The sequence below is a fragment of the Mirounga angustirostris genome, unplaced genomic scaffold (genome assembly GCF_029215605.1).
Source record: "Mirounga angustirostris isolate CCGP_5_RB_7025 unplaced genomic scaffold, mMirAng1.0.hap1 SCAF_11, whole genome shotgun sequence".
Taxonomy (NCBI): domain Eukaryota; kingdom Metazoa; phylum Chordata; class Mammalia; order Carnivora; family Phocidae; genus Mirounga; species Mirounga angustirostris.
The window spans coordinates 61,933,100-61,957,045 of NW_026991719.1; the positions used below are offsets into that span (position 1 = coordinate 61,933,100).

At 38.9% G+C, this 23,946-nt stretch overlaps 1 protein-coding gene across 7 annotated transcripts in view; it reads right to left on the bottom strand.

Annotated features, from left to right (window-relative positions):
- The window catches only part of ATRX (ATRX chromatin remodeler), a 309,326-nt gene that overhangs the window by 114,721 nt on the left and 170,659 nt on the right, over positions 1-23,946 (bottom strand). For all 7 annotated transcript variants that reach the window (XM_064574281.1, XM_064574279.1, XM_064574283.1 and 4 more), the window contains 2 exons: positions 7,777-7,918; positions 6,590-6,699 (listed from right to left, as the gene is read on the bottom strand). In XM_064574281.1, the coding sequence (XP_064430351.1) occupies positions 6,590-6,699; positions 7,777-7,918 (252 nt within the window). The remainder of the gene's footprint in view (positions 1-6,589; positions 6,700-7,776; positions 7,919-23,946) is intronic.

The window sequence follows — 23,946 nt, forward strand, 5'->3', positions numbered from 1 at the left end:
ACAGATGAATTTAACAGATCCAGGCAGAACATTCCATCGTGAAACAGCAGAATACACATTCTTTTCAAGAGCACGAAACATTCTCCAGAATATGACATATTAGTCCAAAAAACAAGCCTCAACAAACAAAAGAAAACAGAATTCATACCATAAACCTTTTCTGACCAAAATGCTATTAAACTAGAAGTCAACCACAAGAAAAAATCTAGAAAATAACAAATACTTGGAAATTATATAACATACTATTAAACAATTAATGGGTCAATCGGGAAATAAAAGAAGAAATAAAAAACTACATGAAAAACAAATGAAAATGAAAACACAATGACCAAAAACCCCTGAGATGGAACAAAATAGAAGCAAGATGAATCTGAAATAAACAACCTATCCTTACACCTAAAGACGCTAGAAAAAGAGCAACAAACAAAACTAAAACAAGCAAAAGGAAGGCGATAATAAAAATTACAGCAGAAATAAGTGATTCAGAAAATAAAAAAAAAAAACAATAGAAAAGATCAATGAAACAAGGAGCTGGTTCCTTAAAAAAAAAGCAAGAAAATATATAAACCTCTAGCTAGACTGAGAAGTAAAAAAAGAGAAAGTACTCAAGTAAATAAAATTATAAATGAGAGAGGAGAAATAACAAATGACATTATAAAAATACAATTATAAGAGAATATTATGGGGCGCCTGGGTGGCTCAGTTGGTTAAGCGACTGCCTTCGGCTCAGGTCATGATCCTGGAGTCCCTGGATCGAGTCCCGCATCGGGCTCCCTGCTCGGCAGGGAGCCTGCTTCTCCCTCTGACCCTCCCCCCTCTCATGTGCTCTCTCTCTCTCTCATTTTGTCTCAAATAAATAAATAAAATCTTAAAAAAAAAAAGAGAGAATATTATGAAAAACTACATACTAAAAAAAATGGACAACCCAGAATGGATAAATTCCTAGAAAAATATAAACTGACAAAACTGAAAAAGGAAGATATAGAAAATTCAATCACAACCATAACCAGCAAAGAAATTGAATCAGTAATCAAAAAAACCCTAACAAACTAAAGAGCAGGAAAAAAGGACTTCATAGGTGAATTCTACCAAACATTTAAAGAGTTAATACCTATTCTTCTTGAACTACTAAAAAATACAGAAAAGGAATAAAAACTTCCAAATTCACTCTATGAGGCCAGCATTACCCTGATTCCAAAAACAAAGAAATCACTAAAAAGGAGAACTACAGGCTAATATCCCTGGTAAACACTGATGTAAAAATGCTCAACAAAATGCTAGCGAAACAAATCCAACAATGCATTTGAAAAATCATACACCATGATCAATTGCAATTTATTCCTGGGCTGCAAGGGTCGGTCAATACTGGCAAATCAATCAATGTCATACACCACAACAATAAAAGAAAGGATAAATACCATATAATCATTTCAACAGAAGCAGAAAAAAGATTTGACAAACTACAATATTCATTCATGATAAAAACCTCAACAAAGTAGATTTAGAGGAACCATACCTGAACATATGAAAGACTCCACCAAAAAACTGCTAGAACTGATAAACTCAGGGAAGTCACAGGACACAAAATCAACAAACAGAAATCTGTTGCATTTCTATACACCAATGATGAAGAGGCAGAAACAGAAATTAAGAAAACAATACCATTTACAATTGCACCAAAAGTATTAAGATACCTAGGAATAAACTTAACCAGAGGTGAAACACCTGTACTCTGAAAAGTAAAAATACCGATGAAAGAAACTGAAGATGAAGAAATGTAAAGACATTCCATGTTCATGGATTGGAAGAACAAATATTGTTAAAATGTCTATACTACCCAAAGCAACCTACACATTTAACACAATCCCTATCAAAATACCACCAGCATTTTTCACAGAGCTAGAACAAACAATCCTAAAATCTGTATGGACCACAAGGATCCCCAATAGCCAAAGTAATCTTTTCTGAAAAAGAAAAGCAAAACATAAGTGCACCTGGGTGGCTCAGTCGGTTGAGCATCCGACTCATGGTTTCAGCTTGGGTCATGATCTCAAGGTCTTGGGATAGAGCTCCAAGACAGGCTCCACACTCAACAGGGAGTCTGCTTGGGATTCTCTCCCCACCTCTCCCTATACCCCTCCCCCGCTCATGCACACTCTTACTCTTTCTAAAATAAATAAATAAACATTAAAAAAAAAAAAAAGAAAAGCATTATAATTCCAGACATGAAGGTTATACTATAAAGCTGTAGTAATCGAAATAGTATGGTACTGGCACAAAAATACACACATAAAGCAATTGAACAGAATAGAAAACCCAGAAATAAACCCACAATTATATGGTGAATTAATCTTTGACAAACCAGGAAAGACTATCCAATGAGAAAAACACAGTCTCTTGAAGAAATGGTGTTGAGAAAACTGGACAGTGACATGCAAAAGAAAGAAATTGGACCACTTTCCTACACCACACAAAAAGATAAATTCAAAATGGATGAAAGACCTAAATTTGAGACCTAAACCCATAAAAATATTCAAAGAGAGCACAAGCAGTAGGTTCTCTGACATCAGCTGTAGGAACATGTTAAGAGATATGGCTCTGAGGCAAGGGAAACAAAAGCAAAAATAAACTATTGGGCTTCAACAAAATGGAAAGCTTCTGCAGAGCAAAGGAAACAATCAACCAAACTAAAAGGTAACCTTCAGAATCAGAGAAGTATTTGCAAAGGACATATCTGATAAAGGGTTATGTATCCAAAATATATAAAGAACCTTTAAAACTCAACACCAAAAAAAAATAATAATCATCCAGTTGAAAAATGTACACAAGACATGAACACTTTTCCAAAGAAGATAAACAGATGGCCAACAGACACAGAAAAGATAAACATCACTCATCAACAAGGAAATGCAATCAAAACAATGAAATATAACCTTACCCCTGTCAGAATGGCTAACGTCAAAAACACAAGACAAAGAAGTGTTGACAAAAATGTGGGAAAAAAGGAACCATCTTGCACTGTTGGTGGGAAAACAGAATGGAGATTCCTCAAAAAGTTAAAAATAGAACTGCCCTACAATCCAGCAATCACACTACTGGGTATTTACCCAAGGAATAGAAAAACATGAATTCAGAGGCATACATGTACACCTATGTTTAAAAAAGCATGATTTACAATAGCCAAATATGGAAGCTGCCCAAGTGTCCATCCATAGATGAATGGATAAAGATGTGAGATATACACACACACACAGAGGAATATTATTTAGCCATAAGTAAGAATGAAATCTTCCGATTTGCTACAACATGGACAGAGCTAGAGAGCAAAATGCTAACTGTAATAAGTCAGTCAGAGTAACAAAAATACCATAGGATTTCACTCATATGTGAAATTTAAGAAACAAAAAAAAAATGAACAAAGAAAAAAAAAGAGAGACAAATCAAGAAACAGATCCTTAATTATAGAGAACAAACTGATGGTAACCAGAGGGGAGGGTGGTAAGGGGGTAGAATTAGTAGATGATGGGGACGAAGGGGTGCACTTGTCATAATGAGCCCTGGGTGATGTATGGAATTAGTGAATAACTATATTGTATACCTCAAACTAACATAACACTGTACATTAACTGAATGGAATTAAAAACTTAAAAGCCAATGCAGGGGTAGTTCAATACCCACAAATCCATCAATGTGATATGCCACATTAATAAAAGAAAGCGTAAGAACCATATCATCCTCTCAACAGATTCAGAAAAGGCACGGCAAAATACAGCATCCTTTCTTGATAAAAATCCTCAAAAAAGGAGGGAAAGATTGGAACCTACCTCAACATCATAAAGGCCATCCATGAAAGACTCACAGCTAATATCATCCTCAATGGGGACAAACTGAAGAGTTTCCCACTAAGGATAGGAACATAACAGGGATTCCACTCTCACCACTATTGTTCAACATAGTACTGGAAGTGCTAGCCTCAGCAATCAGACAACAAAAAGAAATAAAAGGCATCCAAATCAACAAGGAAGAAGGAAAACTTTCAGTCTTTGCAGACAACACAATACTCTGTAGAAAACCCAAAAGACTCCAACAAAAAATTGATAGAACTGATACACAAATTCAGCAGCGTCAGTATATAAAATCAATTTACAGAATGCTCCTGCATGTCTATACACCAATAATTAAGCAGCAAAAAGAGAAATCAAGGAACTGATCCCATTTACGATTGCACCAAAAAAATATAAGACATCTATGAATAGCCTAACCTCTTGTAAGAGCTTTGCACTCTGAAAACTACAGAACACTTACGAAAGAAATTGAAGTGGACACAAAGAAATAGAAAAAACATTCCATTCTCATGGATAGGAAGAACAAATAGTCGAAATGTTTATACTACCGAAAGCAATCTACACATTTAATGCAATCCCTATCAAATTACCATTAGCATTTTTCACAGAGCTAGAACAAACAATCCTAAAATGTGTATGGAACCACAAGAGACCCCAAATAGCCAAAGCAATCTTGAAAAGGAAAAGCAAAGCTGGAGGCATCACGATTTCAGACTTCAGGCTGTATTACAAAGCTGTAATCATCAAGACAGTATGGTACTGGCCCAAAAACAGACACATAAAGGAATGGAACAGAAGAGAAAACCCAGAAATGGACCCACAACTATATGGTCAACTAATCTCTGACAAAGCAAAAAGGAATATCCACTGGAAAAAAGACAGTCTCTTCAACAAATGGTGCTGGGAAAAATGGACAGCAACCTGCAAAAGAATGAAACTGGACAACTTTTTTCCACCATACACAAAAATAAATTTCCAATGGATGAAAGACCTAAATGTGAGACAGGAAACCATCACAGTCTTAGAGGAGAAAACAGGCAGCAACCTCTTTGACCTCAGCCATAGCAACGTCTTACCAGACACATCTACAGAGGTAAGGGAAACAAAAGCAAAAATGAACTACTGTGACTTCATCAAGATAAAAAGCTTCTGCACAGTGAAGGAAACAACAAAATTAAAAGGCAACCTACCAAATGGGAGAAGACACTTGCAAATGATATATCGGATAAAGGTCTAGCATCCAATATCTATAAAAAACTTACCAACCTGAACACCCAAAAAATAAATAATCCAGTTAAGAAATGGTGAGAAGACATGAACGGAGATTTCTCCACAGAAGACATGAAAAAACGCTCATCATTTATCATCAGGGAAATACAAATCAAAACCACAATGAGATACCACCTCACACGGGTGAGAATGGAGAAAATTAACAATCAGGAAACAACAGATGTTGGCGAGGATGCAGAGAAAAGGGAATGCTCTTACACTGTTGGTGGGAATGCAAGGTGGTGCAACCACTCTGGAAAAGAGTACAGAGGTTCCTCAAAAAGTTAAAAATAGAACTACCCTACGACCCAGCAATTGTACTACTAGGTATTTATCCAATGGATAACAAAACTACTGTTCAAAGGGGCACATGCACCCCTATGTTTATAGCAACACTATCAACAATAGCCAAATTATGGAAAGAGCCCAAATGTCCATTAACCGATGAATGGATAATTAAGATATGGTAAATATATACAATAGAATATTACTCTGCCATCAAAAGAATGAAATGTGGCCACACTAGCAAGGACATGGATGGAACTAGAGTGAAATAAGCCAGTCAGAGAAAGACAAATACCAAATGACTTCACTCATATGTGGAATTTAAAAAGCAAAATAGATGAACATAGTGGAAGGGAAGGAAAAGAAACAGGATAAAGCCTGAGAGGCAGGCAAACCATAATAGAGTTACCTACAGAGGGTTGTTGGAAGGGAGGTGGGGTGGGGTTGGAAGATGGGCTAAATAGGTGATGGGCATTAAGGAGGGCACTCATTGTGATGAGCACTGGGTGTTATATTTAAGTGATGAATCACTAAATTCTACTCCTGAAACCAATACTACACTGTAAGTAACTTAAATTTCAATAAAATCTGAGAACAAAAAAAGAACCTTAAAAGCCAAGAAAATTGGTTAAAAAATAAAAAATAAAGTGTTCTTTGACTCACTCAATCTGTAATTATCTCATGGCTTAATATTACATATATATTCAAAAATATATAATATTACATACATATTCACTAATGTCATCTCTGCTACAAGTCCTGCCAATCAGAAATTCAGTATTTTAATAATGAAAAATATTTTACATTCTCATTACTGTAGGATCACAGACTATTAAAAATTGTAAGGAAGTTCATTTCCACCTCAGAATCTTTGCAGTTTTTACTGCCTATGCCTTGTAACCCCATTCCTTCACTTCATTAGGATCTCTGCTCATACATCACCTCCTTAAAGTTGCATTCCCTCTCTATTCTCTCTGAACACTTACTACCTGAAAGTACATATTTCTTATTTGATTAAAATCTCTCAACTGCACTACAATATAAGCTTCCTGAGAGAGGTATCTTGTTATTCTTGTTTACTGGCTGCTATATCTCCAGACCCTGTAACTCTGCCTGGGACACAGAATAGAATCCAATATATATTCTTGAAATCATGAATGCACAAGAACAGGATACCTTCATGTTCTTACCTGTAACGTCTTACCAAGGCCCATGCAGTGTGCTAGAATGCATCCTGAACCTGGAGATTTCTTTGTTTTTTTTACAGATTCACAGCAGCAATCCCACATAAACTGAACACCTAAAAATGATAGCTTCATTAAATTAAATTTAAAGATCCAAGTTAAAAATCTTCCTTCATACACACATCAAAAACAACTAAAACTTCTAAGAAACAGAATTTTAAAATGAGATAAAGAATCTCATAATTATATATGAAATGCCCCCACCCTCAATAAGGTTAATTAGAAAAAAAAAAGATAGTAAACTGAAGCATACAACAGGGTGACTTTCCTTCATTCATCTATTCTAGCACAGCAAACCTTCATTCCCTGGGACAATCTGAAGAAACATATGCATACTCTAATATAGAAATGTTATCTAAAATTTTATCTAATTTATAGATTCCTATCACATATTCTTTAAGGTTTATTGAGTTGATTAGGAAAACTACCCAGGAGATAATTTATCATTTCTCCTTTTATTTAATAGTAAAGACTAAACAAGAAAGGGGGCTCACTACCCAAGAAGCAGAATTGTAGAACTTCCCTTATGAATTCATTCACATACACACTCAAAACTGACTTACTGTTTCCACTTTAACAAAACAGAGAACACGGATAATTTGGTATCTTTCAAAATACCAATGTCAGAATATTATTAACAAACATACCTGAAAAAATGTTGAAATAGCATTTCCTAAAGAAGGCTTTTAGCTAACAGTGGTATCTCTCCCTACCCTGCAGCTGCCCTTAACCCAACCATTGCAGACTATATGAAACCCACTTGCTATATATACCCATTTATATGTGGCACTTATTTCCCATCCTATAACAATTATTTTTTTGGCAATCATTCAATTGTTTCTCCTCATTTATTTATGAGCTCCATAGGGGGCTGGGTTCACATTTGTTTTCCTCACCAATGTGCCTCTAGTGCTTAGCAGAATGTGAGGCACACAGGAGACACCAAATATTGGTAAAATGTAATTAAAAATGCTTTAATCATGGGGCACCTGGCTGACTTGGTTAGGCATCCGACTCTTGATTTAGGCTCTGGTCTTGATCTCAGGGTCATGAGTTCAAGCCCCACATTGAGCTCCATGCTGGGCAAGGAGCCTACTTAAAAAAAATGCTTTAATCATATAATTGTTTCTTACCATCTACTTGATGTGGTTTCAATTTGATAACCATATTTCTATGAACCTGCACTAAAGGTTCTTTGGTTTCTTCATCTTCATCTAAAACCAACTTGGTTGTTATTGGACATTTGGTGGGTGAAGCATCTTCAATTTCTATCACCTACAAGAAAGGGAATTACAGTTAGCTAACTCATAGCAATCTTTCAAGCAATGGTGGAGTATTAGTATTACTAAGGGAAATTTTCCAAAATATAGACCCATCTACTTACACACCACACATCCAATATTTTGGTTCAATTAAGATCAGGACAGATCACAGGTTAACACGTTTTCCAAAATTAATACTTGTACAAGACTTTGAACCACTGTGGAAATATCAGTAATTAAGCTCATCAGTTCTCACCCAATGTATCTCAACACATATGACAGGTAGAGCTGTGAGAAAACCAGTGCTCTAAAATAAACTATAATAGCACCCTACAAATTTTAATAGACCCATGGCTCCCAAACAAGGATGGTTCTATTTTTCTAGAAGACATCTGAAAATGTGCAAAGGCACTTAAGGTTGTCACAAAGACTGGTCAGGACTGGTATTTAATGTAGGCAGAGGGGAAAGTAAATACAGATGTTCAATAACGTAAAAGTCCTAAACAAGAACTGTTCCACCCAAAATGCGAAACGACTCCCACTGCAAAACAGCATAAATATGTGTTGTGAAAGGGTTAGAAACATTGGTTTGAGAACCACAGGCTCAAAAAACATTACAAAAACATAAAATATCCTCTAATGCAAAATGGAAACAATTATCTCAAGTTTCCTATTTAAGAAAAAACTTATATATACAAATGAATACATGTATGTGTATGGATTTTTTGCTGTCTTATCCCAATATCTATCCATTACATACTACACCCAAGAACTGCATAAGGTAGGTACAAATATTCCCATTTTACAAATAAAAAGTGAAGGACACAGAAGTTAAATAACTTACACAAAGTCATACAACTCTTAAGTATTACAGCACTAAGATACCCAGAGGGTCAGACACTAGAGTCCTTGCTCTTAACCACTACACAGTACTACTTTAATAAAGGAAATGCTTATATAAACAAACATTTTTTTTTTAAGATTTTATTTCTTTACTTGAGAGAGAAACACAGCGAAAGAGGGAACACAAGCAAGGGGAGTGGGAGAGGGAGAAGCAGGCTTCCCGCTGAGCAGGGAGCCCGATGCGGGGCTCGATCCCAGGACCCTGGGATCATGACGCGAGCCGAAGGCAGACGCCCAACAACTGAGCCACCCAGGCGCCCCTAAACAAACACTTCTATGATTCCATGAAAACCAATAAAGATTCATGATTTTGTTTTTTATAAGATTCATGATTTTAAAAATACAGACATCATGATATTTAAGGAATACATTTACCCAGTACTTCCTTATTTAGAACTGTAACTATGGATTACTTAATATTCACCATGGAGATTTTCAAATGTAAAAAAAAAATAGAATAGCATAATAAACCCTGTTCCCCATTATCCAGCTTCAAATATTATCAACTTCTGGTCAGTTTTTTTTTCACCGACAGCCTCCTACTCATTCTCCAACTCCAAAGATCCCACAAATGATTTTGAAGCAAACGTGAGAAAGCACGGAATTTCATCTGTAAATGTTTTTAAATGTCTCTTTAAAAGGATACTCTCTTTTTTAAACCGTAACTACATTATCATTTTTTTTTTAATTTTAAGATTTTATTTATTTGACAGAGAGGAACACAGCGAAAGAGGGAACACAAGCAGGGGGAGTGGGAGAGGGAGAAGCAGGCTTCCCGCCAAGCAGAGAGCCTGATGTGGGGCTCGATCCCAGGACCCTGGGATCATGACCTGAGCCGAAGGCAGACGCTTAATGACTGAGCCACCCAGACACCCCTACATTATCATTACTGAAAGTAAAAAAATTATGAGTCACAAATCTGTGATAAATTACCTGAATAGATACTGCACTTACATAGAAGTGTAAATGATAGACAAATCAAGATTAATACTAGGTGACACCATGGTGGAGTATAAATACCATGGGCCATTTAGATCCAAACTCCCATTTTAACAAGTTACTTAAACCCTCCTAGCTTCAGTTTTTTCACCTACAAACTGGGAAGGATTATAAACAGCCTTCATGGGGTTGTTATGGAGATTAAATAAGACAATGTATGCAAAGTAACTGACATAGACTAAATATTCACTAAATTTTTATTGTATGCTAGCTTGGATGTGTACAAGCTTCATATTAACGGGGCAAATCCATTAATCAAAATGGAAAATTTCCTGAATGTCTTGTCCTTTTTGCAAAATGTAGCAGGAAGAATCATAAAAATGGTCCCTAAGATCCCATCCTCTGGTGCAAATATCCTGTACCGTCCGATGCCATTGAGGGTGGTTGAGATCTGTAATTATGATGGGTTTGACTTAATCAAAAAGAGGATTCTCCTAGGTGGGCCAGACCTAATCAAAATGAGCCCTTCAAAAGTGTAAGAAATGTTCTTTTACTAGTCTTGAAGCCATGTTGCAGAGAAATGTCTAGGACCTAAGGATCTCAGTGCTACAACTACAAAAAATTGAATTCTGACCAAAAGGGAGATTAAAAGGGACAGAAAGTCTTATATGAAAATCTGAGCCCTGGCTAAAACCTTAATGTCTACTCAGTGAGACACTGAGTAGGTAACCCAGTAGAGCCAAACTTAGTTAAGCCACTCTGAAATTCCTGATTTATAGGACTGTGACATAATAATATTGTCTTAAGAGGCTGTTTTTGATAATATTCTAACACATCACTAGAAAAATAATATACATTGCTGTAATTAAGACTTTGGAACCGTTATGTTCATTAGTAATTTGCATGATATTTTTGTTATTAAGTGCTGTCTTTGGATTGAGAATTAGTGAATCTTCATCCTAAATGTAGGAGGAGATAATTTACCTTTTTTATCATTTCATTTTTTTTTCGCCATCATAACTGTACTTTTTTTTTTTTAAGATTTTATTTATTTATTTGAGACAGAGAGAATGAGAGACAGAGAGCATGAGAGGGGGGAGGGTCAGAGGCAGAAGCAGGCTCCCTGCCGAGCAGGGAGCCCGATGTGGGACTCGATCCTGGGACTCCAGGATCATGACCTGAGCCGAAGGCAGTCGCTTAACCAACTGAGCCACCCAGGCGCCCCCATAACTGTACTCTTTATTCCTCGTCCCATATTTCCCCCACACCCCTGCCCACCTCCCCTCTGGAAACCATCAGTTTGTTCTCTATAATTAAGAGTCTGTTTCTTGGTCTGTCTCTCTTTTTTTCCTTTACTCATTTGTTTTGTTTCTTAAATTTGGACAAAGCAGTGAGATCATATGGTATTTGTCTTTCTCTAGCTGACTTATTTTGATCAGCATTATACTCGATATCTCTAGCCACATCATTGCAAATGGCAGGATTTCATTCTTTTTATGGCTAAATAATATTCCATGCATATATGTAACACTTTTTCTTATCCATTCATCTATCGATGGACACTTGAGCTGCTTCCATAGTTTGGCTACTGCAAATAATGCTGCAACAAACACAGTGGTGCATGTATCCCTCTGAATTAGTGCTTTTATATTTTGGGGGTAAATACCCAGTAGTGTGATTCCTGGATCATAGGGTAGTACTATTTTTAATTTTTTGAGGAACTTCCATACTGTTTCCCAAAATGGCTTCACCAATTTCCATTCCCATCAACAGTGCAAGGCAGTTCATTTTCTCCACAGCCTTGCCAACACTTTGTTTCTTGGGTTTTTCATTTTAGCCATTCTGACAGGTGTGAGGTGGTATTTCAATGTAGCTTTGATGTACATTTTCCGGATGATCAGTGATGTTGGGAATATAATAATGTAAAGTTGTTGAATCACTACACTGTACACCTGAAATAACTAAAATACTGTGTGTTAACTATACTTAAATAAAAAACCAAATAAAAATACAAAAGGGATTTAACAATAGTATGAGCATACAGAATAATTAACAAACATGAAGGTGACAACTGAAATTACAACGTACAGAGCAGAAAGAAAAAAGAATAATGAAAAATGAAAGACTAAGGGACTTGTGGGACACGATCAAGTGCACCAACATATACATTATGAGAGTCAAAGACGACAATGAGAAAGGGGCTAAAAGATTATTTGAGGAAATACTGGCCCAAAACTCCACAAGAGTAATGACCAGAACCTACAAATCCAAGGAATGCAACAAATCAGAACTGAGATAAACTAAAAGAGACCGAGACTCAACACATTATAATCAAAGCTTTGAAAGCCAAAGACAAAGAGAATTTTTTTTTTTTAAAGATTTTATTTATTTATTTGAGACAGAGAGAATGAGATACAGAGAGCATGAGAGGGAAGAGGGTCAGAGGGAGAAGCAGACTCCCTGCCGAGCAGGGAGCCCGATGTGGGACTCGATCCAGGGACTCCAGGATCATGACCTGAGCCGAAGGCAGTCACTCAACCAACTGAGCCACCCAGGCACCCGACAAAGAGAATCTTGAAAATAGCTAGAGAGAACCTGTGAGATACAGGGATCATCAATAACATTATCGGCTGACTTCTCGTCAGAAAATTAGAGGCCAGACGGTAGTGTGATAACACTTTTTTAAGGTTTACTTATTTATTTATTTTTTTTAAAAAAATTCCTACTCAACTTTCTTTCTTTTTTTTTTTTTTTAAAGATTCTGTTTCTTTGACAGAGAGACACAGCAAGAGAGGGAATACTTATTTATTTTTTAGAGTGAGTGAGAGTGAGCAAGTACAAGGAGGAGGGGCAGAAGGAGGGAAAGTCTTAAACAAACTGCATGTAGAGCACGGAGACCAATATGGGACGTGATTTCAAGACCCAGATACCATGACCTGAACTGAAACCAAGAGTCAGATGTTTAACCAACTGTGCCACACAAGCACCCGGACAATATATTTTAAAGTGTTCAAATAAAGTAACTGTCAGCTGAAAACTTCATAGCAAACAAAATATCCTTCAAAAAAGAAGGAGAAATTGAAACATTCCTAAACTGAGGGAGTTCATTACAACTAGACAAGAAATGCTAAAGGAAGGTGTTCAGGATAAAATGAAAGGATGCTACACAGTAACTCAAAGATGTATGAATAAATAAATACCTATGGAAAAGATATATACGGGGCAAATATAAAACCCACTATTATTATAATTTTGGTTTATGACTCTAGGTTTGCTCTCTATGCATGTAAAAGACAAAAGCATTAAAATGTAATTAAAAATATATGTTATTGGGCATAAAGTGTATAGAAATATAATTTCTGACATGAATAATATACAGGGGGAATGAAGCTTTAGAAACCTACAGTTTTGGCTTTCAACAAAAACTCTGGCATCCCAGGATATAAAATATAGATTATGGAGGGGGGAAGATGGCGGAGGAGTAGGGGACCCTATTTCAACTGGTCCCCGGAACTGAGCTGGATATCTACCAGACGACTCTGAACACGCACGAAACCAGCCTGAAATGTAAGAAGATCTGGATCTCTACAAACAGAATATCACAGGCAGTTGATTTTGAGGTACGAAGCGGAGAGCCGGGATTCGGTGGGCAGATATCGCAGGATAAACGGCAGCGGGAGGGTGCCTGGCTGAGGGGATCCTACACCGCTGGTGAGTGACAGCCTCGCACGCTGTGGACGGGGCACAGACTCCCAGACCGGTAGCGGCGGGAAAGGACTTTAGGGCAGCCCCCAGGGTGGAAAACCAGACCAGCAGGGTCGTGCACACGTGACCCGCAGCCCCCCGGAAAGAAACCCAGAGGGACGGTCGTGCGCACGCGAACTGCAGCCTCTGAGACAGAAACCGGTGTGCTGGGGTTAGGCCGGGGAACTACAACCCCCGGGGTGGAAACCTCAAGCGGCGGAGTCGCGTGCGCGTGAACTGGGAGCGGGTGGCAGTTTTAGAAGCACAAGGGGCAGAGACGTGCCCCGACCTGGAGGCAGGACTGGGGACGCTGCGGAGGGGCACACAACCCAGGACGCTGCAGTTTATACCAGCACGGACAGAAACGGAGACAGTGTGGCCTGGAGAGCTCACTGAAGAACAGACCGTGGTTTCTCTGCTCTGAGGCAGAGGGTTGGAAACGATCTCTTCTGCTCTGACTCATGGAAGAGACACGGAAAGCCGCCAGGGAAAGGCGCCAGAGAACAAAAGCCCCAAAGACTGATTCCCACTGAGCCCATCCCCCGCCACAGGGGCGCAGGGCAACTCCACCCAAACAGGGATGCCTGAGTAACAGCGCGGCAGACCCTTCGGGAAGAAGACAGGCTGGGAAAACAAGAGGCCAGCAACCCTAAGGTCCCAGAAAACAGGTGCATCTTGCTTGGGTTCTGGTCAATAATTTGGACTCTATACATCCCCTCAAACACCCATCAACAGAATGACTAGGAGGAGGAGCCCCCAAAACAAAAAAGACTCAGAGATTATGACTTATGCTGCATATTTATAAATGAATGCAGATATAACCAAGATGTCGGAGATGGAATACAGGCTAGCAATTGTGAAGACAATGGCTAGAATGGAAAAATCAATTAATGGCAACACAGAGTCTCTAAGGGCAGAAATAAAAGGTGAACTAGCAGAACTTAAAAATGCTGTCACTGAGATCCAATCCAATCTAGATAATCTAACAGCTAGGGTAAGTGAGGCAGAAGAGAGAATAAGCGACCTGTAAGACAATATAATAGATAGAAAGGGAAAAGAGGAGGCCAGGGAAAAACTCAGAATCCATGAAAACAGAATCAGAGAAATAAGTGACACCATGAAGCGTTCCAATGTCAGAATAATTGGAATCCGGAGGCAGTGGATAGAGAGAGGACTAGAAGATGTATTTGAGCAAATCGTAGCTGAGAACTTCCCTAATCTGGGGAATGAAACAAACATTCGAGTCCTAGAGGCAGAGAGGACCCCTCCTAAGATCAAGGAAAATGGGCCAACACCCCGGCATGTAATAACAAAACTTGCAAATCTTAGACCCAAGGAAACCATCTTAAGGGCAGTTAGGGGGAAGAGATTCCTTAGGTACAGATGGAGGAACATCAGAATAACATCAAACCTATCCAGAGACCTGGCAAGCCAGAAAGGCCTGGCAAGACATATTCAGGGTACTAAATGAGAAGAACATGCAGCCAAGAATACTTTATCTGCCAAGGCTTTCATTTACAATGGATGGAGAGATGCAGAGCTTCCACGACTGGCAGAAAATGAAAGAGTATGTGACCACTAAGTCAACCCTGCAAGAAATATTAAGTGGGGTTCTATAAAAGGAGAAAGACCCCAAGAGTGAGATACAACAGAAATTTACAGGGACAATCTATAAAAACATGTCTTCACAGGCAACATAATGACATTTAATTCACATCTTTCAATAATCACTCTCAACGTGAATGGCCTAAACGCTCCCATAAAACGGCACAGGGTTGCAGATTGGATAAAAAGACAGGACCCATCCATATGCTGTCTACAAGAGACTCATTTTGAACCTAAAGATACATCCAGACTGAAAGTGAAGGGATGGAGATCCATCTCCCATGCCAGCGGACCTCCAAAGAAAGCTGGGGTAGCAATTCTTATATCAGACAAATTAGATTTAAAACAAAAGTCTGTAATAAGAGACAGAAGGACACTATATCATTCTTAAAGGGTCTATCCAACAAGAAGATCTAACAATTGTAAATGTCTATGCCCCCAACATGGGAGCAGCCATCTACATAAGCCAACTGTTAACGAAAATAAAGAGTCATATTGATAACAATACGTTAAGTGTAGGAGACCACAATACTGCACTCTCAACAATGGACAGATCATCTAAGCAGAAAATGAACAAGGAAACAAGACCTTCGAATGAAACATTGGACCAGATGGACCTCAGAGATATTTACAGAATATTCCACCCTAAAACAACAGAATACTCATTCTTCTCAAGCGCACATGGAACTTTCTCCAGAATAGACCAAATACAGGGTCACAAATCTGGTCTCAACCGATACCAAAAGACTGAGGTTATTCCCTGCATATTCTCAGACCACAGTGCTCTAAAACTGGAACTCAATCACAAGACAAAATTTGGCAGAAATTCAAACACTTGGAAGCTAAAGACCACTCTGCTCAAGAATGTTTGGGTCAACCAGGAGATCAAAGAAGAACTTAAACAATTCATGGGAATCAATGAGAATGAAAACACATCGGTCCAAAACCTATGGGATACTGTAAAGGAGGTCCTAAGGGGGAAATACATAACCATCCAAGCCTCACTCAAAAAAATAGGAAAATCCCGAATTCACCAACTAACTCTACACCTTAAAGAACTAAAGGAAAAGCAATAAACGATGCCGAAGCCATGCATTAGAAGAGAAATAACTAAAATTAGAGCAGGGATCAATGAATTAGAAACCAGAAACATAGTACATCAGATCAACGAAACTAAAAGTTGGTTCTTTGAAAGAATTAATAAGATCGATAAACCACTGGCCAGACTTATCCAAAAGAAAAGAGAGAGGACCCAAATTAATAAAATTATGAATGAAAGGGGAGAGATCACGACTAACACCAAGGAAATAGAAACAATTATTAGAAATTATTATCAACAACTATATGCCCATAATCTGAGCAATCGGGATGAAATGCAGGCCTTCCTGGAAACCTATAAGCTGCCAAGACTGAAACAGGAAGAAACTGACAACCTGAATAGGGCAAGAACCAGTAACGAGATTGAAGCACTGATCAAAAACCTCCCAAAAAACAAGAGTCCAGGGCATGATGAATTCCCTGGGGAATGCTACCAAACATTCAAAGAAGAAATAATACCTATTCTCTTGAAGCTGTTTCAAAAAATAGAAACAGAAAAAAAAAAAAAAAATAGAAACAGAAGGAAAACTTCCAAACTCATTCTATGAGGCCAACATTACATTAATCCCCAAACCAGGCAAAGACCACATCAAAAAGGAGAATTTCAGACTGATATCCCTGATGAATATGGATCCCAAAATCCTTAACAAAATCCTACCTAATACGATCCAACAAAACATTAAAGGATCATCCATCACGACCAAGTGGGATTTATCCCCGGGATGCAAGGGTGGTTCAACATTCGCAAATCAATCGTGATAGAACACATTAATAAGAGGAGAGAGAAGAACCATATGGTCCTCTCAATTGATGTAGAAAAAGCATTTGACAAAATACAACATCCTTTCCTGATTAAAACTCTCCAGAGTAGGGGCGCCTGGGTGGCTCAGTCAGTTAATCAGCTGCCATCGGCTCAGGTCATAATCCTGGGTCCTGGGATCGAGCCCCACGTCCGGCTACCTGCTCAGTGGGGAGCCTGCTTCTCCCTCTCCCTCTGCCTGCCGCTCTGCCTACTTGTGCTCTCTCTCTCTGTCAAATAAATAAATAAAAATCTTTAAAAAAAGAAAAAAAGAAAAACTCTTCCAGAGTATAGGGATAGAGGGAACATTCCTCAAGCTCATGAAATCCATCTATGAAAAACACACAGTGCATATCATCCTCAATGGGGAAAAGCTGAGAGCCTTTCCCTTAAGATCAGGAACACGTCAAGGGTGCCCACTCTCACCACCGTTGTTCAACATAGTACTATAAGTCCTAGCAACAGCAATCAGACAACAAAAAGAAATATTTTCCAATATTCAAATTGGCAAAGAAGAAGTCAAACTCTCTCTTTTCACAGACGACATGACACTTTACATGGAAAACCCAAAAGACTCCATCCCCAAATTACCAGAACTCATCCAGCAATTCAGTAATGTGGCAGGATACAAAATCAATGCACAGGGCGCCTGGGTGGCTCAGTTGGTTAAGCGACTGCCTTCAGCTCAGATCATGATCCTGGAGACCCTGGATCGAGTCCCGCATCGGGCTCCCTGTCAACAGGGAGTCTGCTTCTCCCTCTGACCCTCCCCCCTCTCATGTGCTCTCTCTCTTTCATTCTCTCTGTCTCAAATAAATAAAATCTTTAAAAAAAAAAAATCAATGCACAGAAATCAGTTGCTTTCTTATACACTAACAATGCAACTGTAGAAAGAGAAATTAAAGAAACGATTCCATTTACAATAGCACCAAAAACCATAAGATACCTCAAAATAAACCTAACCAAAGAGGTAAAGGATCTAGACTCTAGGAACTACAAAACACTCATGAAAGAAATTGAAGAAGACACAAAAAGATGGAAAAATATTCCATGCTCATGGATCGGAAGAATAAACATTGTTAAAATGTCTATGCTACCCAGAGCAATCTATACCTTCAATGCCATCTCGATCAAAATTCCAATGACATTTTTCAAAGTGCTGGAACAAACAATCCTAAAATTTGTATGGAATCAGAAAAGATCCCGAATCGCCAAGGAGATGTTGAAAACGAAAAATAAAGCTGGGGGCATTTGCGCGATTTCAAGCTCTATTACAAAGCTGTGATCACCAAGACAGCATGGTACTGGCACAAAAACAGACATATAGACCAATGGAACAGAATAGAGAACCCAGATATGGACCCTCAACTCTGTGGTCAAATAATCTTTGACAAAGCAGGAGAAAACATGCAATGGAAAAAAGACAGTCTCTTCAATAAATGGTGCTGGGAAAACTGGACAGCCACATGCAGAAAAATGAAACTCGACCATTCTCTAACACCATTCACAAAGATCAACTCAAAGTGGATGAAAGACCTCAATATGAGACAGGAATCCATCAAAATCCTCGAGGAGAACATAGGCAGTAACCTCTTTGACATCAGCCACAGCAACTTCTTTCAAGATACATCTCCAAAAGCTAGTGAAACAAAAGCAAAAATGAACTTTTGGGACTTCATCAAGATAAAAAGCTTCTGCACAGCAAAGGAAACAGTCAACAAAACAAAGAGGCATCCCACAGAATGGGAGAAGATATTTGCAAATGACACTACAGATAAAGGGCTGGTATCCAAAATCTATAAAGAACTTCTCAAACTCAACACCCAAAAAACAAATAATCAAGTCAAAAAGTGGGCAGAAGAGATGAACAGACAGTTCCCCGAAGAAGACATACAAATGGCTAACAGACACATGAAAAAATGTTCACCATCATTAGCCATCAGGGAAATCCAAATCAAAACCACACTGAGATACCACCTTACACCAGTTAGAATGGCAAAAATGGACAAGGAAAGAAACAACAAATGTTGGGAGAGGTTGTGGAGAAAGGGGAACCTCTTACACTGTTGGTGGGAATGTAAGTTGGTACAGCCACTTTGGAAAACAGTGTGGAGGTGCCTCAAAAATTTAAAAATAGAGCTACCCTATGACCCAGCAATTGCACTCCTGGGTTTTTACCCCAAAGACACAGATGTAGTGAAAAGAAGGGCCATATGCACCCCCATGTTCATAGCAGCAATGTCCGCAATAGCCAAACTGTGGAAAGAGCCGAGATGCCCTTCAACAGATGAACAGATAAAGAAGATGTGGTCCATATATACAATGGAATATGACTCAGCCATCAGAAAAGATGAATACCCAACTTTTATATCAACATGGATGGGACGGGAGGAGATTATGCTAAATGAAATAAGTCAAGCAGAGAAAGTCAATTATCATATGGTTTCATTATTTGTGGAACATAAGGAATAACATGGAGGACATTAGGAGAAGGACGGGAAAAATGGGGGGATGTGAATTGGAGGGGGAGATGAACCATGAGAGACTATGGACTCTGAGAAACAAACAGGGTTTTAGAGGAGAGGGGGGAGGGGGCATTGGTTGGCCCGGTGATGGGTATTAAGGAGGGCACGTATTGCATGGAGCACTGGGTGTTATACGAAAACAATGGATCATGGATCACCACATCAAAAACTAATGATGTATTGTATGGTGACTAACATAATAAAATTTAAAAAAAAAAGAAACCTACAGTTTTGTATATGATTCAATTAAGTTCATATCAAATCAAACTACATCATTATAACATTAGTATATTTTATACCATTATAACGACAAAAAAAATATCTAATGATTATGCACAAAACTGAGATGCGAATTAAAATGCGTCCTCGTTCAAAAAAGTCAACTAAACAAAAAAAGAAGCAAGGGGGCCTGGGTGGCTCAGTTGTTAGGTGTCTGCCTTCGGCGCAGGTCTTGGGATCGAGCCCATATCGGGCTCCTCCCGTGCTTGTGTTCCCTCTCTCACTGTCTTTCTCTGTCAAATAAGTAAATAAAATCTTAAAAAAAAAAAAAAAGGCAGCAATGGAGAAAATGATGAAAAAAAGCAGTAAGACAAACAAAAAGTATCAAAATGGCAAAAGTAAATTCTTACTCATCAGTACTTACTTAAAACACAAATGGATTAAACCCTCAATTAAAAGGCAAGGATTGAGAGGGAGGAGCAAGATGGCGGAGGACTAGGAGACCTAAATTTCGTCTGGTCCCAGGAATTCAGCTAGATAGGGATCAAACCATTCTGAACACCTATGAACTCAAGAGGAGACCGAAGAAAAGCATAGCAGCAACTCTCTGAACAGAAAAGCGAACCCTTTATGGAAGGTAGGATGTGCGGAGAAGTGACTCCAAGACGATATGCAGGAAGATAGACGGCGCGGGGGAGGGAGCCTCCGTCAGCCGCTACTATCAAGTGACAGAGCAGTGGAGCACAAAATCGGAACTTTTAGAAGTCGGCTCCGCTGAGGGACGTCGCTACAGTGGCTAAGCGGAGGATGGAACCCTCGCTGAGACAGTGTGGTCTCAGGACCCTTGGGGTCACAGAAAGACCAGGGGTGCCTGAGTATGGCAAAGCTCCCAGATATTGGATCAGGGAAGCTGGCTGCAGAGACAGAGCTGAGGAGTGGGCTCTCAGCTTAGGGATGCTGTAAACTGTGATCCGTGGCACAGTCGGGCCACTAATCTTCCAGCAGGGACCCAACAAGTGGCAGATCCAGGGAGACTCCCCTTCCTCCCCAGGGAGGAGCGGCACAGGAGCGCACCGCAGGAATCTGCGGGGTTTGGAGACTCCACATGGTCTCGAGTGCCAGAGATAGAAATGCCCAGTCACAGTCAGTCACAGGCCGGGGGAGCACGGAATGCGGCCTGAGACCGGGGATACAGGAGTGATTGAATGCTTTTCTCTGGGGGCACACTGAGGAGTGGGGCCCCGAGTTCTCGGCTCCTCTGGGATGGAGATTGGGAGGCTGCCATTTTCACTGTCATCCTAAAAAGCTGTACGGAAAGCTTGCAGGGAACAAAAGCTCCCAAGAGCAAACCCGAGCAGATGACTTAGCCCAGCCCCCAGCAAGGGCGGTGCAATTCTGCCTCCACCAAAGACATCTGAGAACCACGGCGACAGGCCCCTCCCCCAGATCAGCAAGAACAGCCAGCCACCACCAAGTTTACCTAACAATGAGAACAGCAGAACTCCACCACTAAGGGAATACTGCACATAGAATTCATGGCTTTTTCCCCCATGATTCTATAGTCTTTCAAAGGTAATTTTTTTAATATTCTTTTTTGGAATTTTTCTTTTTCCCTTTTTCAACCAACATCTCATCAATCCCTTTTTTAAAAATCTTTTTTATTTTTCATTTTTACACTGATATTCTATCATTTCATTGTAGTTAACCTTATTTTTGGTATATATATAAGCTGTTTTCTCTTTCACATTTTGGGATATACATTCTTCTAACAGACCAAAATATACCCTAAATCTCTAGTGTATGGCTATGTTCTAGTCTCCTGCCTGATCACATTCTCTCCCTTTTTTGTGTTTTAAATTTCTCTTCTTTCTTTTTTCAACCAAGGTCTTATCAATTCCTTTAATTAAATCTTTTATACTTTTCATCTTTACAGTCATATTCCATCCCATCGCATTTACCCTTATTTTTGTACATATGTAAGTTTTCTTTCTTTAAAATTTTGGGAGGCAGTTTCTTCTAACAGACCAAAATACACCCAAATTCTAGTGTGTGGCACTGATCTATTCACCAGCCTGAATAGATTTGATCATATATTTTTTTTTCTCTTTTCTTTCTTTCTCTTTCTTTTCCCCAGGTTTCAGGTCTCTTATGATTTGTTTAGTGTATATTTTTCTAGGGTCATTCTTACCCTCTTAGCATTTTTTTCTCTCATTCACCTATTCTCCTGTGGACAAAATGACAATAAGGAAAAACTCACCTCAAAAAAAAAGAAAAAGAGGCAGTACCGACTACCAGGGACCTAATCAATACGCACATTAGTAAGATGTCGGAACTAGAGTTCAGAATGACAATTATAAACATAATAGCTGGGCTTGAAAAAGGCACGGAAGATACTAGAGAAACCCTTTCTGGAGAAATAAATGAACTAAAATCTAACCAAGTCGAAATCAAAAACGCTATTAATGAGGTGCAATCAGAACCAGAGGCTATAACTGCTACAACAAATGAAGCACAAGAGAGAATTAGTGATATAAAAAATCAAATGATGGAGAATAAAGAAGCTGAGAAAAAGAGAGATAGAACAACTACTGGATCAAGAGGGCAGAATTCGAGAGATAAGCGATACCATAAGACAAAACAACATTAGAATAATTGGGATCCCAGAAGAAGAAGAAAGAGAGAGAGGGGCAGAAGGTATATTGGAGCAAATTATAGGAGAGAACTTCCCTAATTTGGGGAAGGAAACAGGCATCAAACTCTAGGAAGCACAGAGAACCCCCCTAAAAATCAATAAAAATAGGTCAACACCCCGACATCTAGTAGTAAAACTAACGAGTCTCAGAGACAAAGAGAAAATCCTGAAAGCAGCTCGGGAGAAGGGATTGGGAACCTACAATGGTAGAAACATTGTATTGGCGACAGACCTATCCAGAGAGACCTGGCAGGCCAGAAAGGACTGGCATGATATAGTCAGAGCACTAAATGAGAAAAATATGCAGCCAAGAATACTATATCCAGCTAGACTGTCATTGAAAATAGAAGGAGAGATAAAAAGCTTCCAGGACAAACAAAAACTAAAGGAATTTGCAAACACAAAACCAGCCCTACTACAAGAAATCTTGAAAGGGGTCCTCTAAGCAAAGAGAGAGCCTAAAAGCAACATACACCAGAAAGGAACACAGACAATATACAGTAACAGTCACCTTACAGGAAATACAATGGCACTAAATTCATATCTTTCAAAAGTTACCCTGAATGTAAATGGGCTAAATGCACCAATCAAAAGACAAAGGCTATCAGATCAGATAAAGAAACAAGACCTGTCGATATGCTATCTGCAACACTCATGTTAGACCCAAAGACACCCCCAGATTGAAAGGGAGGGGGTGGAAAACCATTTACCATGCTAATGAACACCAAAAGAAAGCTGGGGTGGCAATCCTTATATCACACAAATTAGATTTTAAACCAAAGACTGTAGTAAGAGATAAGGAAGGACACTATATCGTACTTAAAGGGTCTATCCAACAAAAAGATCTAACAATTGTAAATAACTATGCCCCTAACATGGGAGCAGCCAATTATATAAGGCAATTAATAACAAAATCAAAGAAACACGTCGACAAAAATACAATAATAGTGGGGGACTTTAACACCCCCCTCACTGAAATGGACAGATCATCTAAACAAAAGATCAACAAGGAAATAAAGACTTTAAATGACACACTGGACCAAATGGACTTCACAGACCTATTCAGAACATTCCATCCCAAAGCAACGGAATACACATTCTTCTCTAGTCCCCATGGAACATTCTCCAGAATAGATCACATCCTTGGTCATAAATCAGGTCTCAACCAGTACCAAAAGATTGGGATCATTCCCTGCCTATTTTCAGACCACAATGCTTTGAAACTAGAACTCAATCACAAGAGGAAAGTCAGAAAGAACTCAAATACATGGAGGCGAAAGAGCATCCTACTGAAGAATGAATGAGTCAACCAGGAAATTAAAGAAGAATTTAAAAAAATCATGGAAACAAATGAAAATGAAAACACAACTATTCAAAATCTTTGGGATGCAGCAAAGGCAGTCCTAAGAGGAAAGTATATAGCAATACAACCCTTTCTCAAGAAACAAGAAAGGTCTCAAATACACAACCCAACCCTACACCTAAAGGAGCTGGAGAAAGAACAGCAAATAAAGCCT